The sequence below is a fragment of the Acinonyx jubatus genome, chromosome B4 (assembly GCF_027475565.1).
Source record: "Acinonyx jubatus isolate Ajub_Pintada_27869175 chromosome B4, VMU_Ajub_asm_v1.0, whole genome shotgun sequence".
NCBI lineage: Eukaryota > Metazoa > Chordata > Mammalia > Carnivora > Felidae > Acinonyx > Acinonyx jubatus.
Genome location: NC_069387.1, coordinates 20046786 through 20066921, shown reverse-complemented (window position 1 = coordinate 20066921; position 20136 = coordinate 20046786). Strand labels below are relative to the sequence as shown.

Genomic DNA, 20136 nt, shown 5'->3' with positions numbered 1-20136 from the left:
AAATCCATTTTACTCTGCTCAGTTCCCTAGTTCTTGTGGTTTAAAGCACAAATCCAAAGTAACTTCCAGTCAGATTTGCCAAGTGTAAAAATGAAGGATAAATCGTGACTTTCTAGCCTACGTGTTATAATAATAATTTTCACTTCCTTGGCACTGCTGCCTCATACCATAATAAGCACGTCATTCATACGTATTATCATTTAAACATCCCAGCAATCTTTTTTACATTTTACAGCCGAAAAATTCTCCAAAACCACATAACTACTAAATGGCTTAGTTATGTTCACACCTGTCTTCATCATAAACATTGTAATGAATGCAAAGGGGCTAGTTCTGATAGGATCTAGAATATAAGTAAAATTTCTGTGAGCTCTGTCCCAATCAAACAGCAAGCCTACCAGGTCTATACATAAATACATTAGGTGAGAACTTTTTCTTTTACATTAGTACATCTGTCTCTAGAAGAATGGTTCACAGGGAGCAACACATACAGTTTAAACATCTCTGAGTTGAGCCGTATCAGATCATTAGTAATCTTGTTTTTCCGATTCCCAGAGATAACTGCCTCCATTTTGACGTATATAGGATATCTTAACATTAGAAGATGACCAAGGGACGCCTGGGTGGCCCTGTCGAGGAAGCGTCTGACTTCAGCTCATGGCTTGTGGATTTGGGCCCCGCATCAGGCTCTGTGCTGACAGCTCAGAACCTGGAGCCTGCTTTGGATTCTGTGTGTGTTTCTCTCTCTCTGCACCCCCCTCCCCCTGCTCACTCTCCGTCTCTCTCTCTCAAAAATAAATAAACATTAAAAAAATTAAAAAAAAAAAAAAGAAGATAACCAAGGAGTGGCCATAGGATATGCAGAAAAGTCTTTAATTCTAGAAGAGGTACCATGGGAGGTGAGACCAAATTTCTGGCAAGAAATTTTTTGCCACTTACTACCTGTGTAACATTGGGCAGATTACTCAGTCTCAGTTTGAGCCCCAGTTTCCTCATTGAAATAGAGATAGTAGTTATCACAAAGGGTTGCAAGGATGAAGGGAATTAGCATATATAAATATATATGTACATTAATATATATATCCTATGTACATCCTATATACATATACATACATATATGTGCTAATTCCCTTTATATATATGTATATTTATATATGCCTATATATATATATGCACATATATGTATACATATACATACATATAGTGGCTAGAATGATGCCTACTACATAGCATGCAATAAAGGTATTTCTGCATTGTCTTGGTTTTTTAAAAGCGAGATAAAATTCATGAAACAAAATAACCATTTTAAAGTATACAATTCAGTGATTTACAGTATATTCACAGTGTTGTGCAGTCATGATTTAATTCCAGAACATTTTCATCACCCCAACAGAAACTCTGTGTACATTAAGGAGTCACTCCCCTGTTCCTCATTCTCCCCAGTCCCTGGGAACTACGGATATGTTTTCTGTCTCGATGGATTTGTTCATAAAGTACAAATGTATAGTTAAAATGGATTCATATAACATATGGCTTTTGTGTCCAGCCCTTTTCACTAAGCATAGTGTTCTCAAGGTTTATTCATATTGTAGCATATATCAGTACCATATTCATTTTTGTGTCTGAATTATATTTATTGTGTGTATAGACCTCTACTGCATCCATGCGTAGGTCGGTGGACATTTGGGTTGTTTTCACTTTTTGGCTATTGTAAATAATGCTGCTGTGAACATTTGTGTGCAAGTTTTTGTTTGAACACCTGTTTTCATTCTTTTCAATAAATATCTAGGAGTGTAATTACTAGGTCATATGGTGCTTCTGTGTTTATTTATTCTATGTTTATTTATTATATATATTTTCAAGGAATCACCAAACAGTGATTTTGCCCAGTGGCTGCAAAATTTTAAATTTTGATGAAGTATAGTTCTCTCTTTTATCTTTTGTTTTCTATCCCTTTGATGTCGTAGCTAAGAGTGCATTATAAAATCCAACGTCATGCAGATTTACCTCTATGTTTTCTTCTAAGAATCTTATCATTTTAGCTCTTACATTTAGGACTTTGATCCATTTCTAGCTAATTTGTGTTTGTAGTGTGAGGTAAGGGTCCAGCTTCAGTCTTTTGCATATGGATATCCAGTTGTCTCAGCATTGTTTGTGGAAAAGGCTATTCTCTTCCTATTAAATGATCTTGGCATCCTTGTTGAAAATCAGCTGACCATGAAAGAAAGAGAGAGAGAGAGAGAGAGAGAGAGAGAGAGAGAGAGAGAGAGAAAGAAAGAAAGAAAGAAAGAAAGAAAGAAAGAAAGAAAGAAAGAAAGAAAACCAGTTAACCATAGATGACTAAGTTTATTTCTGAACTCTGAATTCTTTTATTGAGCTATATGTCTGATCTTGCTTCATGACCATATTATCTTAATGACTGTAGATTTATAGGAAATTTTGAAATTAAGACTTGCAAGTCCTCCGATTTTGTTGTTTGTTTGTTTTCATGATGTTGTAGCTATTCTGGGTCTCTGGCATTTCCCTATGAATTTTAGGATAAGCATGTACATTTTTCCAAAATTCCAGGTAGGATTTTCATAGGGATTGTATTGAATCTACTTGGGAAGATCAACTTGGGAAGTATTGCCATCTTAACAGTATTAAGTCTTCTTATTCATGAAATGGGATATCTCTCCATTTATTTAGATCTTTCATTTCTTTCAGCAATGTTTTATAATTCACATTGTACAAACGTTACACATTTGTTAAACTTATTCCTAAGTATTTTATTCTTTTTGTTGCTATTGTAAAAGATTTGTCTTAATTTCATTTTCAGATTTTCTTATTGCTAGTGTATAGAAATACAACTGATTTTTATATGTTGATCTGGTGTCCTACTACTTGTTGGATTTATTAGCTCTGATACTTGTTCTGTGATGCTTTAGGATTTTCTTTTCTTTTTTTTTTTAAGATTTTATTTTTAAGTAATCTCTGCACCCAATGTGAGGCTCAAACTCACAACCCCAAGATCAAGAGTCACATGCTCTTCTGACTGAGCCAACCAGGTGCCCCATACTTTAGAATTTTTTCCCTTTCTTTCTTTCTTTCTTTCTTTCTTTCTTTCTTTCTTTCTTTTTTCTTTTCTTTTCTTTTCTTTTCTTTTCTTTTCTTTTCTTTTCTTTTCTTTTTGTCTTAAGTTATGTATTTATTTTTGAGAGAGAGAGAGACAGAGAGAGAGAGTGGGGAAGGAGCAGGGAGAGAGGGAAGAGTGAGAATCTCAGGCAGGCTCTGCACTGTCACCACAGAGCCTTATGTAGGGCTTGAATCACAAACCATGAGATCATGACCTGAGCTGAAGTCAGGCACTTAACCAGCTGAGCCACCCAGGCACCCCCTAGGATTTTCTATATATAAAATCATATCATTTGTGAATGGAGATGGTATTAATTCTTCCATACCAATTTGGATGCCTTTTATTTGTTTTTCTTGAGTAGTTGCTCAGGCTAGGACACCAGTACAAAAGTGGTGACAGCAGACACCTGTCTTATTACTAATCTTGGGGGGAAACTTTCAGACTTTCACCATTAAGTATGAAGTTAGCTATAGGTTTTTCATATATGCCCTTTATCAACTTGAGAAAGTTCCCTTCTAGTCCTAGTTTATTTATTTTGTTATCAAATGGTATTATATTTTACCATATACTTTTCCCATCAATTGAGATAATGATGTGATTTTAGTCCCTCATTTTAATAATATGGTATATAATGTTAATTTTTCATACATCGAATCCACCCTTGCATTCATGGGATAAATAGCATCTGGTCATGATATATAATTCTTTTTACATGCTGCTGAATTTGGATTACTAGAAATTTGTTGAGGAATTGTGTCAATATTCATAAGGGATATTGGTCTATAGTTTTCTTTTTTTGTAGTGTTTGTCTGGCTTTCAGTATCGGTGCCCTATAGAATGAGTTAGAAAGCATTCCTTCCACTTCAGTGTTTTGGAAGAGTTTGTAGAGGACTGGTGATTTCTTTAAATGTATATTAGAATTCACTAGTGAAGTCATCAGATTTTGCAGTTTGGGGCTTTGTTGGATGTTGAGGTTTCTTTTTTGGTTTTGGGTCTTTAAAACTAATCAATTTCTTTATTGTTATAAGTATATCCAGTTTTTCTGTTTCTTCACGAGTCAATTTGTGTGTTTCTAGGAGTTTGTCTATTTTGTTTGAGTTTTCTAATTGCTTGGCAAACAATTATTTATGCATAGTATTTTCTTTTTAAAAAAATGTTTATTTTGAGGGGCGCCTGGGTGGCTCAGTCATTTGGGCATCCAACTTCAGCTCAGGTCATGATCTCATGGTTCATGAGTTTGAGCCCCGCATAGGGCTCTGTGCTGACAGCTTAGAGCCTAGAGCCTGCTTTGGATTTTGTGTCTCCCTCTCTTTCTTCCCCACCCCCTGCTCACGTTCTATCTCCTCTCAATAAATAAAAGCATTAAATTTTTTTTTTAATTTTTAAAAATGTTTGAGAGAGAGAGAGAGAGAGAGAGAGAGAGAGAGAGAGAGAGAGAGAGAGACAGTGGGTGTGAGCAGGGAGAGAGAGAATCCTAAGGAGGCTTTGTGCTGTCGTCACAGAGACTGATGTGGGGCTTGATCTCACAAACTGTGCGATCATGACCAGAGCTGAAACCCAGGATATTTAATGGACTGAGCCACCCAGGTGCCTCATGCATAGTATTTTCTTACAATTGTTTTTATTTCTGTAAGATTGGCAGTGATGTGTCCCCACTTTTAGTCCTGATTTTAGTAACTTGAATCCCCTCTCTCATTCAAGTATAGGTTTATCAATTTTGTTGACGTTTTCAGAGAACCAACTTTTGGTTTTATGGAGTCTCTCTGTTGTTGTTCTGTTCTTTATTTCACTAATCTCTGCTCTAATCTTTATTATTTCCTTTCTTCTATTTGCTTTGGGTTTAATTTATATTCTTTTTCTGTTTCCTTAAGGTGGAAGGTTAGGTTGAGATTTTTTTAATCATTGTTTATAGCTGTAAAATTCCTTCTGAGCACTGCTTTTACTGCAGCCTAAGTTTTGGTATGTTGCAGTTTGGTTTTCATTTATATCAAAGTGCTTTCTAATGTTTATAGTGATTTCTTTTTTTACTTTATACAAAATTGAATACCATGATTTAATTTACTTCTTGCTTAATGCTTAGTCATATTAAGTTAGAAAAATACTTATAAATAACTATTAATGTTAATGAATTAAAACCTCCCAGAATGAGTAAATCGAAAAGGAAATGATATGATCTCGAAATTTAATGACCTTTCCTGTTTCATTCACAATCTAAACATCCCTGGAAAAAGATTCTCTAGAGCTTTTCAGTTTTGTTCTTCAAGAACACAGTTTTCTAGGGGTGCCTGGGGGGCTCAGTCGGTTGGGCGTCCGACTTCGGCTCAGGTCATGATCTCGCGGTCCGTGAGTTCGAGTCCCTCGTCGGGCTCTGTGCTGACAGCTCAGAGCCTGGAGCCTGTTTCAGAATCTGTGTCTCCCTCTCGCTCTGACCTTCACCCATTCATGCTCTGTCCCTCTCTCTGTCTCAAAAATGAATAAACATTAAAAAAAATTTTTTAAAAAAACCACAGTTTTCTAGACTGTTTCTGTGTTCTTGTAACATGTACACAATTATCTTATAGAGAGATAACATAATGGCACTTGTCATTCATATATAAGTTGTTTTTGGTGGTTTTTTTTTTTGACTCACTGGTTGTTCATGAGTGTGTTATTTCCACACATTTGTGAATTTTCCAAATTTCCTTCTGTCATTGATTTTTAATTTTATTCCATTGTGGTTAGAGAAGATACTTTGTATGATTTCAGTATTTTAAAATTTATCTTGACTTACATTGTGGCCTAAAATCTGGCCTATTATGGAAATGTTTCATGTGTATTCTGCTATTGTTAGGTAGAATGTTCTGTGGATGTCAGGTAGGTCAACCAGTTGGTTTACTGTTGTTTAAGTCTTCTGTTTACTTGCTAATGTTCTGCCTAATTTCTCTGGACATTATTGAGAAACTGGGGTATTCAGGTTTCCAATATTACTGTACAAATGCTCCATTTCTCCCTTTAAATCTGTTAAGTAGTTGCTTTATATGTTTTGGGGCTCTGTTGTTAGGTGCATATATGTTTATAATTGTTATAGCATCTTGATGCATTCATCTTTTTTCATTATGTAATGTTCTTTTTTGTCTCTTGTAACCATTTTTGTCTTAGTGTCTGTTTTGCATGGTGTTAATATAGCCATCCCAGCTCTCTGTTGGTTACTCTTTGCACTTAGTATTATTTTCCACCCTCACATTTTCACTTTGGTTCTAAAATAATTTTCTTATAGGCCCCATATAGTTGGAGCATGGTTGTTTTTAATCCATTTTGCAAGTTTCTGCCTTTTAATTGGAGAGCTTAATCCATTTACATTTAAAGTAATTACTGATAAGGAAGGACTTACTTTTGCCACTTTGCTGTTTGTTTTCTATATGCTTTTTATCTTCTCTTTTCCTAAGTTCCTCCTTTTCTGCCTTTTTTTATGTTAGATTTTTTTTCTAGTGTACCATTTGATCCAGTTTTTATTTTACTGTTGATCTCTTTGTGTTTGTCGTGGGGATTAGTTAACATTTATTTATAGCAATGTAGTTTGAATTAATACCTATTTAGTTTAAATCATATAAAAACTTTGGCTCCTACAAAGCCTATTCCTATTTCCTTATGTAGTTATTGTCACTGATTACATCTATATACATGTATGCCTATAGACATAGATTTATATCATTGTCTTATTTTACATAGATTTATAATTATTGCTTTAGTTGTTGTCCTTTAAGTTGTATAGAAAAAAATTGAAATACTAACCCAAAATACACAGATGTTGACTTCTTTATTTATATATATGTTATCTTTACCAGTGTTTATCTCTTCATATAGATTTGAGTTACTGTCTAGTATTTTTTTTTTCCTTTCAGCCTGAAGAACTCCCTGTGGTATTTCTTCCTTAGCAAATCTATTAGTAATAAATTCTCAGTTTTTATGTAATTGGAATATTCATTTCTCTTTCATTTTTGAGGGATAGGTTTGCTGGACTTAGAATTCTTGGATAAAAATTTTTCTTGCACTTTAAATATGTCATTCTACTACTTTCTGGCCTCCATGGTTTCTTATGAGAAATTAGCTGTTAATAATGTGAGGATTCTCTCCCTTGGACTTTGTCTTTTAACAATTTGATTTTTATGTTTCTAAGTGTGGCTCTCTGAGTTATACTACTTAGGATTGTTGTAGTTCTTGGATGCATATGTTTATGTCTTTCATCAAATTTTGGCTGTTTTCAGGCATTTTTTCTTCAAATATTTTTTTTTTTCCATACCTTTCTCTCTTCTTCCTATGGGACTCTCTTCTTCCTATTGGACTTCCTATTGGACTTCTTCCTATTGGACTCTCTTCTTCCTATTGGACTTCTTCCTGTTGGACTCTTCCTATTGGATTTACTATTGGAACTCTTTATGTGTTCATTTTTCTTCATTCTTCTTTCTGCTCCTCATATTGGGTAATCTCAATTTGACCTATCTTCAAGTTCATAGATTCTTTCTGCTCGGCTCTGCTTTTGAGCCCCTCTAGTGAATTTTTATTTTCAGTTATTATATTTTTCAAGTCCTCCTTTTCTCCTTGGCTCCTTTTTAAAATTTCTGTCTCTTTGTTGAAATTCTCAGTGTGGTGAGACATTACTTTACTTCTTTGTATGTGCTTGAGGATATTTAAAATAATTGACTTAGGGGTGCCTGGGTGGCTCAGTCAGTTAAGTGTTGACTTCGGCTCAGGTCATGATCTCACAGTTCATGAGTTCAAGCCCTGCGTTGGGCTTGAACAGCTGTCTGTGCTGACAGCTCACAGCCTGGAGCCTGCTTCGATTCTGTGTCTCCCTCTCTTTCTACCTCTCGCCTGCTCACACTCTGTCTCTCTCTCTCAAAAATAAATAAACATTAAAAAAAATTTTTTTTTTAAATAGTTGACTTAAAGTCTTTGTCTAGTAAGTTCAATGTCTGGGCTTCCTCAAGGATAATTTGTATTAATTTCTTTTATCACCATACTTTTTTGTTTTCTTTGCATGCTTTATGATTTTTAATGAATACTAGACATATAATCAGATTCTCTCACCCCACTAGGGTTTTTGTTTGTTTTTCTGTTTTTTGCTGCTTGTGGTTGTTGTTTGCCTAGTGACTTTTTTTAACTAATTTTGTGACATGTATATGTTATGTGTAGCCACTGACATCTCTGTTTGATTTGCTTAGTGGTCAGCTAATGATCCAGCAGATTTCCTTAAAGGCCAGAAGCCAAATATGTGTGGGGGGGGGTGGGGGGGGGACTTTGCTAGGGGTAGATTCTGTGTGTATGTTGGGGCATGCCTTCAGCATTCAGCTAGGTTTACAACTCTCTCAGCCTTCACTTTCTGCTTGTGTCCAGGCTAAAGATCAGTCAGAAGTGAGAATTTAGAGCCTTTGCAGGTCTGAGTATGTACTCCACCTTGGGCATGCACATGGTCTTCTGGTTTCCAAGGAGTATGTGGGAGCTTTTCAAAGCCCATATTCTCCAAAGCATCTCATCAGTCTTTCCTCCAAAGCTTTCTGATGTCTTTGTATGGCCCAACTGCTATTCCTTGCCCCCTTTGGCACTGGCTAATAAATTTGCCATTATGTTTTTAACAAGTATCTTAGGTAATTAATTGCCTCTTTGCCTTGGAAAAGTTCTGAGTTTGGTAAAATAAAGGTAAGCCCTTTACACAATCCATCAGGGAACCAACAAGCAGACCAAAACAACCATGGTTCTTTAAGAACCACTTTGCTTCCTTCAGCACTTGGGAACCCACACCAAGAACTCAGATTGGTGTCTTCAAGACGCTGAGAATCAGCTGCCTTTTTCTTGTTTAAGTAGTTTGCATAGTTGAGATTGGGTCGATTCTGATTGTTTTTGCCAGATTATTTGCTGTTTCTGTGCAGGGACAGGCCCTTGCAATTCCCTACTCTGTCATTTTTGCTGATGTCCCATAGCATTGTTTCAATTTTGACAAACATCTCACTTTCATAGTTTTATTTTAAGAATGTTCATATGTACCTTCTTTACAGAGGTCATCCAAACATTAAGATAATTCATGTTCAAGTTGCCAAGGAACCATATCATATTTAGAAGGAAAAGAATTCTGCTAATTGACCTCTGTAGATCTACTGATGTCAACAGTGTTAAAGATAGCCAGTTCACCCACAGCCCTATCAAAAACTTTTCTCTGTAAGCCAGAGAGATAAAAGGCTAATCTAACTGAGTATAAGAGGTGAATGTTCTAACATTCAGGTCTCTAGTAGAAATATTACGTAAAATGTTAGAAAACTTAACACATATTAGGGTCTTTACCTTTAAAATTGCAGTTGAGGACCACCTGGGTGGCTCAGTTGGTTGAGCGTCGGACATTAGCTCAGGTCATGATCTCTCATTCTGTGGATTCAAGGCCCACATTGGGCTCTGTGCTGACAGCTCAGAGCTTGGAGCCTGCTTTGGATACTTTGTCTCCCTCTCTGTCTGCCCCTCCCCTACTTATGCTGCATGTGTCTGTCTGTCCCCCCACCCCACCCCCCGCCCTCTTTCAGAAATAAAAATAAACATAAAAAAATTTTTTTAAATAAAATAAAATTGCAGTTGAACATTCACATTGTAGTTATGGGGATGTTTTCCACATGGTTTATCAGATCAGTATGAATCTAACAGTTGTTCTCACTGCCTTCCCAAAGCTGTAGCCTCTTCCAAAATGACTCAACCCAAATCTACTAACTGAATCTAAAGAGCTAATATAGAGATCTCTGATTCTGATGCGGCATTTTTTAGGTTTGAATTCTGTTTTCATCTATTTACCAGCAGTATCAATTTGAGCAAGTTACTTAACCTCTCTCACCTCATCAGTAAAATTAGCCTAACAACAACTATACTTACCCTGTAGCTTTGTTTTGAGGATGAAATAAGTTAAGATTCATTAAGTAATTTACTGAAATTAAATACATCCATAAGCTAGTTTGAGGTGAAGCTTATCTAGAGCATGTCTTTTAGACAGGGAAATCCTCAAATTTTTCAGTTCTATGCACGCAGGGTGGGGCTAATTGGTGAAATAACCATACTGGACAGATTCTCAAGAGGAAAAAGTCAGACAATATTTGTGGGTAGCCTGAGATACTCATTCCTTAGCCAGGAGAGAACTGTCTATATCTACAGCTGGGTGCAAAACAAAAACATGAGGTTAGGGAACGGCATCCTAATGTGTAATGATCTGGGGGACCAGGAGGATGGGCCATGATAGTGGGAGATAAAGCTAAAAAGATTGGAAAAGACAGATGATGAAGGCACTTGGGAGTTACTGAAGGGTTTGAAATAGGAGAGCCATCTGGCTACATTTATATTTAGGGCACATATTGTGGCAGGAAAATGGAGAATTAGAATCAGCATGGTAAGACTAGAAGGAGGAAAATGCCTTAGGTGACTATTAGTTATTTTTATTTTTAAATATGGCAGAGGTGTTTCATAATGAGCATGAAGTAATTTTGTAACACAAGAAAATACATGTTTTATTTTGTAAGAAATCTACTTTTGGAATTGTTCTATGATATAGTCCCAATTTAATAAAATCCAAAATTAAAGTCCCAACTAGAGAACAGTTACTGAAAGACATTTGTCCTCTTTGCTCAACAAAATCTCCATCACAGATTTTCAGTAAATAATCATCCTCTTCTATTGCATGTTACCTATTAAGTATAAGGAACACATCATTCTGTTTAGCAAACTAGAATGAAATTTTAACTGTATGACTAGCAAAACTTACTCTGCTAACTTTATATCTTCGCAGTCCTCTGTAAGTCACAAGAATATTCACACCTAAGCTAAAATTGTTAACTAGAGTGACACCCAGGAGCAGTAAGCCCCAGAAAATTGATAGTGAAAATAGTGGTTCATAAAGAAAAGCTTTACAAATTCTCACTTTGCCTCTCTCCAGCTCTGTTTCTTTAACAGCTATTTAGTCCCAGGTACACAGATTTTTTTGTGTGTTTTGTTTTGGATTTTGAGTCATTTGGCCTTTTTTCGGACAGTAGTTTTAAGAATTGGACAAATTTTCAACTATAAAACAAAATAAATTTAATAAACAACTCTATTATCATTTTGTACTACTATGAATATGCTAGTTAATAGAATCATTTTGACCTAGGTGGAGATCAAGTTTTAAACCCAATTTGACATTGTGTTCATTGTTATTGTCATATATTTTATGCTGGCTATGTGAAATCATGTTTTCCGAGTTTATCTCTACACACAGGATTACATAAAATGTAATTTTAACATCTGCTGAATCCTGCATACCCTTACTGAACTATTGTGACCTTTTCAATATGTCTAAATTGTATATAAATAGTGGGCAAATTTATTTTTGCAAACTAGACTGGAAACTGGACCCCACTGAAAACACCCAGGAAACACTAAAAAAATGTTAATTATAATATACACAACTACATCTAATTATAGTTATTTTGGATAAATGCAAATGTAACTGCTTTCAAATAGGCATACTTTTGACATGTGAAATTGAGATTCCATAGGTTGTGGCTCGATGGTAAATTCAATATAAATAACAATGAAGAAACCACATATGGTAAGCCTGGGATTCAGAAATTGGCTTTAAGATTCTCAAATAAATAAAGACCTTCTTTGAAGGCACATGGATGTATTAATTTTTAATTTGTTTCTTTTTGATCTCTTAATTACTGAAAAAGATTTATTGGTTAATTTTAGGAAGGCAAGTGTTTGAAAAGTTTTGCCAAATACTGTCTTCTTTAAATGACTGTATGGTAATGAAAAGTTAAGAGGAGAGCCAAATTAGATTGAATAATTGTTCAGTCATGTGGGTCAGGCCAGTTGCATAGCCTGGTTGTTAGACTGATTGCTCAAATTACATTGCCTGGGGTCCTGCACTTGGTTGGCTGTCTTCTCAGATCTTAACAAGGTTCTGGGAATTTCTTTTTCTGACAACGTTTGCTTTGTGTTTTTCCCCTCCCCCTACCACTTCCAGGATGCTTCATCTGCAGACATTAGAAAAGCATATCGTAAGCTTTCACTGACTTTGCATCCAGACAAGAATAAAGATGAAAATGCAGAAACTCAGTTTAGACAAGTAAGTGAAGTGTGCTATTAATATATTTTGTAACAGATTTATAAATAAATGTTCTCTAGTAGAAATAGTAACTTATAAATGTAGAACATTTCTATTTGAAAATGAGGTTGTAGTTTAGGAATATAATACCATGTTTATTCATTTTTTTACAAAATATCACCAATATTTTTTTATATTAGAACTCTAAATTCTTGGAGGATCATAATTGTCATAATTTTCTTGTCTAAATTATAGCTTTTGTTTTTAAAAAGCACATTTTAATAATTACTTTTGGATCTTTCACAAAGATTTATTTTGGTATCAAGCATATTTTAACCTCTGAAGATCCCACTAAAAACATAAAATGTTACATATAATTAAAATTGTGTCTGTTCATTGTATATATGAGCACCCAGGGTTTTCTCCTTGTGCATTATAATGTGTTCACCTTCCTAAGTGATTTCTTATAGTTGAGAGTATTTTTGTTTTAAAGTGATGCTTTTATTTTAGTTGGTGGCCATTTATGAAGTTTTGAAGGATGATGAACGAAGGCAGAGGTGAGTGTTCATTTCTGCTTTTGAATTAAGATGTTGTAGTTTGATGTCTCAGTTTATAAAGGAAAGAATTGTCTCACTAAACATTATAAGTTAGTGTTTTATTTTTGTTTCTTCCTATGTTTAGAGCAGAGTTTATTTATATTCAGAATATTCACTAGGTTGATTCCGTACTCATAGACTTCAGGATCATGAGTCGTAACATTAGCAAGTCATGGCTCCGTTAGATATGATTTTTAACGTGAGTGTCTATGCTTTGGGAAATACAAATACCACTTGACTTCAAACAAATGCCCAGTCATTTTTGATATATCAGTAATAACTCCTACCTATGCTTGGTGGTCTTTTTATTTTTCTTATTCCTTGAATGTTTTGGAATTAGGTTGTCAGTGATATTCGCATTATCACAAATTCTTGGTATTTCCTCACTCTCAAAATAAACCCTGATATTTGTGAGAGAACAGACATGTATAAGTCTGTAGAAAATAGGTGTGGAAGAAAAATGTTTGCTTCTTTTTCCTATTTCTTTTGCCTTTTTCCCTTCTCTTACTCTGCTCCGGTGATTCTGCATTTAGGGTTAAGCTTTGTAGTGGAGGCAGCGCCCTCACTTCGAGACTTCTCTGTGCCCTGTTCGGAAGAGGAAGAGTAGTAATATATTTATGCAGTGGTTTATAGTGCCAGTGACAGGAGGAGATTGCAGAGAGGCCCCTTTCCTCTGCTCCTTCAGGATGTGTGGAATGTATAGACACTATTGCATTGGGCTTCAGAGTTTCTTAAGTCAGACCCACAGTAAGAAGTATATTTGGCAAAAAAAAAAAAAAAAAAAAAAAGTATATTTGGCATCATGCCTCAGAACACACATACACGTTCACATACCGGAAGCAAAAATTCCACAAAATACTTACAGTATATGAAACAGACTGATATGTTCTATTCTAGGCTAGTCTAGACTAGCCATTTCTTCAAAAAAAAATTCTTCAAGTGTATTATCTGGAATTATTCTGTGTCCTAAAACGTTAGCTACTACTCTTGGTTCTCATCTTAACTCTTTAATTTGAATACCTCAGTTTGTCAGATTGCAAAGCAAGAACTCAAGATATTCTCTGTAAGTGTTCTTTGCTTTATAACAAGGGCTGGCATTGGTCCAGATACCATAGCAGACATTCCTCTGGTTTGAGATAATCCATAGTGTTGAAAGAGTCCTAGAAGTGTGTTAAAAGAAGTGTTGGTCATTCTGTGCATATTTTCTAGTTGGTTTCTCTCACTGAGCCCCTAGTTTTATTTCACACATCAAGAATGTGTCTGTAAAGATAGCTTTATTTAGTCTCCCTACATCTTTGGCATTAGATTTTGTCTTTTTGTTTGTTGTTATCTTAAAGGTCAGTAAACTTTGTAACAATTTCTTTCTGTTGGTGAAAAATCATTTATATCTTTACAGAACAAATCACTTCTTATGTATAAAATGTTTCTTCATTAATGTATACTCCTCTAACATTTTCTTTTTAGGATTTCTTCTCTTTGCAATTTTTTTTCAATGTTAGTTGAAAAAATGGATCTGACAGTTACACAAACAGCTGTAGTATTTATACCCCCTGAGGCACAAGTAACTCTTTGGTAACTGGTTTTCCTTGAGGCAAAAGTCTTAACTAATCAAGCTGAGAATCACTTCTCTAAAGCTTGTGCCTGAGGCCAGGTGACCTATGTGTATTTAAACGTATATGAGAAATGCACCTCTACAGACAATTACCTGATGTTTCTAATTCCTTTAGGAAAAAAACCCCAGTTGTCATTTTTATCTTCCAAAAGAAGATTGCCTTATACTGGTATTAAAAAATACTCTTTGGTATCACAATTATTTATTATAAATATTCATTAAATAAGTACTTTTAAATGTGTAACCTCCCAGGAATTTGCAATTTGGAAAGTTGTCATATGTGTTTCCCTGTTTATTCCCCTTACAGGTAATTGTGCTTTCACTTAAATCAAGTGCCTGCTTTAAATTTTGGTAGGAAAGAGAATAGCAATGGAAGTAGATCAAATAAACTGGATAACCTTTTTCTTTTTTTCTTTTTAAGTAAAAGACAGATTTTATTTTTAAACAGCCTTATTTGGGTATAATTTGCATACCATAGAAGTCACAGATTTTAAGTGTACAAGATAATGATTTTTATTTAGTAAATTTATACAGTTGTGCAAATCACCACAATCCAGTTTTAGAACATTTCCATCACCTCAAAACATTCCCTCAAGCCCGTTTGCAGGCAGTCACCACTCTGATCCCAGATCCAAGTGATCACTGATCTCCTTTCAGTGTTTGTAAATTTGACATGTCTGGGCCTTTCGTATTAATGAAATCAAGTAATGTGTACGCTTTTGCATCTGGCTTCTATCATAATCATTTTGAGGTACATCCATATTGTAGCATATACCAGTAGTTCATTCTTTTTCGTTGCTGAATAATATTCCATGCCATATACCACTTTTGTCTATCCATTCACCAACTGATAGACATTTAGGTTGTTCCCACTTTTCAGCTGTGATGAACAATGCTACTATGAATATTCACATACAAATCTTTGTGTGAACAATTTTTTTTTTATTCCTCTTGAATAGATTCCTGGGAGTGAGATTCTGAATAAACTTTCAAGCCTTTTTTTTTCCTCCCCAAAACATAGACTACATTATGAAAATAACAAGTCTGCCTGGTTAGTGGAAGGAAGCTTAGCATAGCAGCCTTTTCTAAACTCCAGGGGTAACTTGGTTATTTTGGGGAATAGCAGCTCAGCTATATTCTGACATAAATTTCTATACAAGTATCCTGAGTGTTAGAGGAAATGAAGTCCTGAGTAGATATCAATCATTACATATAAACACTAGATTATGCTTTGTAATATCAGTATATTACTTTTGTTTAAAATATATTCTAAATTTTTAACCAGCGGTATTTTGCTAACCCAGTTGTACAACTTTAAATTTGTTTTAGTTTTTTCGGTCTGTTTTACAGTACTATATTTGTAAAAGTTGAATGTATTTTTTTAGCTTACTAAATAAAATCATGTTTTATTTCAAATTCAGTGAAAAGTATAGTTATCTCAGCCTTAATATGATAAACATTTACAAATCCATTACATCATTATTCTAAATTTGATAGCAGGTGTGTTTGAAGAAAAGTAAACATTAACTTGAGAATAAGAAATCTTAGTACCTTCCCTAATTAGGAGATATAAGATACCTATTATATGCAATACATGAAGTGCTGTGTACCACAAGTTTTGGCATATATATATACATTTTATAAAGGAGAGTATGATTGATTAATTTAGATGTGTTTCTTGTTTATGATCTTTGTGTAATTAATTTTTATTCAAAGGTTCAAAATGAGACCTAAGTGCATGTGGTTATTAGTGTTTTAAACTAAAAATTCACACTTTGTATGATGGGAAATTTACAGTTTAGGCAAATGCTAGAATTATTTAAGTACTTGTTTTCAAAATACGTATGTTTTCTATTTTAGTTTCATAGTTGCTATTTTGTATTTCAAAATATGCAAATATTTTATATTTATATAAATGTTTTTCCATTGGTAATTTAAACCTTTTTAGATTTATTTGCTTTCTGATGTTTGTATTAGGCTAAATAATATTTGAAAAATTGAGGTTATAGAGTGAAACTCACTAATGATTATGTAACCGTTATTTTATATTTATCATGTACATTTTAAGAAAATCAAAGTAAACATATTTTAGGCCATATGTTGAATGTGGAACTGATTAATCAGTATTTTAACTTCCAAGATAATGGCCTTAATAATTCCATACCAGTTTTTGCATTAGTGATATTTTCGTCACACAGATTTACTTTTGTTTTTTCTTATAACATATTCATACATGTGCGCATTCTTAATCTGGTTTTAACAAATTATTGAGAGTGGTTTGCATGAAATGAATTACAGAACATTTTAACAGTGTTATGTGTTAAATACAGAAACAGCATAACATAGTGATGCCTTAAATTTTATGTGTTGTCAACACATTTTTTCTTAAATGACTATGAATATAGTCCCTGCGTATTGTACAAAATATCTCTATTTTTCGGTGTTTCAGGAAAGTGGTGATTTATCTTTTAACAGCGTATATTCTAAAAAAGTGAACTATAATAGAAGCTATCTTCCCTTAAAATGGCCAGTCGTGTGAGCCATAATGTTCATTGATAGTAAAATCAATAGAGCATTGATTCTAAGCTTAATCCTTGGAGACTGTTGTTTAGAGTGGCAGACATAGCTTAGTAAATATCTGGTTCTGTTTAATGTGTTCAGTGCATGCGGTTTTGCTGTCTTGAATTTGGCTGTACACTAAGTACAACTTGTATGTGAGGGGAGAAAAGAGTTAGCTATTACTGGATACATAGCACTTCAACAATGATGGTGATAAAATGTGTGATATGAGATTCATAGCTACGAGTTTAATTATGTCTTCTTACAATACAGTGTAGATTTAAAACAAATTCAATACTTAGTAATGCTCTTAGGGAATCGTCGCCACTTCCTTAGATGGTCTTTATCAATAACCACTTTCTACATGAAGTTATTTCATGGGAGAGATTCGCTGAAAACAGTGGTTTCTGTATTCACCTCCTTTTCCCTGAACAAATCTGAAGTAGAATGTAGATTTAGAATACATGCAGGATTTAACATTCATTGGCCTTCATTCAAACGTTGTAATCTTGAAACCTTTTTGCCAATCCATTTCTAATTTAAAATGAGTCAATTTTTACAAAGATGGATTTAAACAAACTTCTGAGGACAGGAATGATAGCTTTTGATTCCATCGTGTTATTGTATCTTGATGTTAGTGTTCAAGAATTGCTATAAATATTTAAAAAGAATAGTTAACATCAGATTTTGTCTGGTCGAGCCACTACGCAACCATATTTTAATTTGTACACTCTTGTATACTACACAGTTTGCCTTTTAAGAGTTTAGTACTAATGTCTTTTGCTTTGAACATTAGTTATTCTGATCTGCCATTATTGTTAATAATCTAAGTTGATCTAAATGTCAGATTTTCCAGTCTTGCTAATAAAATATATTTTGAATTTGTAACCAATATTTTCCTACTGAAAAAAGAAGGTGCCTATAATAAATCCTCTGCTTTATTTTTTTTTCCAGCATATCTCCAAGGTATCAATTTAATAACTATCAAAGTAGCTACTGCAGTTGTTGCATTTAAATTGATTTACATGTCAAGACTGGCAGTTTAGCAGCTGCGCTATTATTCCTAGATCGGTCAATTTACTTGAGAAAAACCTACTACTGAGTTCTACTGACCTGCCTGACAATATAGGCCCTATTTCTATTCCTGTAATTAGGCCTGCGACTAACTCAGAATATTTTTAATTAAAATATTTTGGTCAATGTGTTGCACCAAATTAGGCCTTTCAGTGAAGATTTAATTCCAGAAATAGTGTGATTAGAATTTTTAATGAGTTGTGTTCAATTAAGATTAACAGGTTGTGTGTTTTGAACATACAGTGTTTGTGTGTGACCATTTTGAGTTTTACAATCATAAATGTTACTCCTGATTTTTAACCTTAAAAATATTTGTCTTAATAATGGTCTGACAGGTAAATTGAAATTCAGTTAAAATTTTATTCTAAAGAAAGCTGATTTAAAATGCATTACTAGGAGAGCTTTTATCCGTTATGTTCTGTCCCTCCAGCAAAGCCAAAAATGAGGAAATTGCCACTTAAATGTTTACAAATAAACAGTTTTACTGAGAAATCTAACATAAACACTGGTTGTTTCCCATCTCTTTCTACTATGGAAACTTGTTATTCTTTAAAGGAATTTGAGCAATACAAAATTAAAAGATGCTTGTCTTACAGGCTTTTAATCACGAAGGAGCTTTGATGAAATATTATATATGAATTTTTCAACCTTGCACTACATAGTGCAGGGTTGGAAATAATAGCACTGGCTAGAAGATGTATCCTGAATTTGGTTCAATTAATATATGATTCATGGTAACAAATAGAGCTCTTATCTTGATTTTTATTCCATTGAGATTGTTCCCTTTGTTGCTGGCTTCTATGGTGGGGTCTTTACTGCAGACTGATAGAGAGGTAGACTATATGGCTCCTGTAGTTTAGATGTCATTCTAGAAGTCACATCACTGTTAAATACAAGGTCTGGTGTCCACAGTGTATGACTGTGTATCTTTTTGAAGATTGTGATTGTACTACACACAGAGGTTTGAGTTTATAGGCCATTGTAATGCTGCTAATCTACACAAATGTTATATATTTTGGAGAAATTCTTTTTCTCTTGCCTCTTTGTAAATATGGGTATGAATAAATTTTTTTTGTTTTTATTTTAAACTCCCCATGAAAAACTATTATATTTGCTACTGTAGGTATGATGATATTCTGATCAATGGACTTCCAGATTGGCGACAGCCTGTATTCTACTACAGGCGGGTGAGAAAAATGAGCAATGCTGAGCTGGCTTTACTTTTGTTCATTATTCTCACAGTGGGTCATTACGCTGTGGTTTGGTCAATCTACCTGGAAAAACAACTGGTAAGTATTGGTAATAAATCAAATGATCTAGCCTCCTTAATTTTATCTGGAATTTCAGACATTTTATTTTTCAACAGATAAAAATTTCAATTTTTCTATATGTACTCCTTATCCTAATAGTTTTGTACTCCATAGCTGGTGTTCGATGTGCTTCTAAGTCAAGAAGAACCTATGACATAAAAGAAGGGTTGTTTTTTTTCTTTTTTAATAAAAAAAAGGTGGCATTTGAATTTGTCATAAAATTTTGTGAAGGTCCAAATATCTAGCTGAAAATTAGCAGGGAGAGCCATGTTTTCTTAATTGCCACCTTCCAAACAAGTATTTTTTATGTAAAAATGATGTTAGAAATTTTTGTGTCATAGCCTTTTATGTAAAGAATTTTACTTTAAAAGGTTTTAACTAAATATAAGACTTGAAATGAGTATAATTTTATAATTTCAGAGATCAGTTGGTTAAAAAATTACACTTTTCTTCTTTTAACATACCATTACATAGTTTATTCTGCTCAGGTTTTTTTTATGTGCTAAAGATAATCAAACATATTTATCAGTATTCATAAATTAGCATCTGTTTACTCATTCTTTTTGAAGTGACATTATTAAAGTTGGATGAATGAGAAAAAGTAAGTTGAATGCTTTCTCTTCTTAGAAAACTTTGATTGCTATGGAGATGCACATGACTGACAGTGCTGAACTTCATGTGTGTTTAAGGACTGGATGCCATGGCAACAGTTATTGTTAAAGATTGATGATTTTACTTAATCATGTTGGACCCTACATACATTTGCATAAATGTTCTTCTGT

The 20136-nt window shown here is 34.0% G+C and overlaps 1 protein-coding gene across 1 annotated transcript in view; it reads left to right on the top strand.

Moving 5' to 3' along the window:
* DNAJC1 (DnaJ heat shock protein family (Hsp40) member C1) overlaps nt 1–20136 on the top strand; it is a 217498-nt gene that overhangs the window by 60971 nt on the left and 136391 nt on the right. The window contains exons 2-4 of the mRNA XM_027073603.2: nt 12123–12224; nt 12714–12760; nt 19168–19333. Of these exons, the coding sequence (XP_026929404.2) occupies nt 12123–12224; nt 12714–12760; nt 19168–19333 (315 nt within the window). The remainder of the gene's footprint in view (nt 1–12122; nt 12225–12713; nt 12761–19167; nt 19334–20136) is intronic.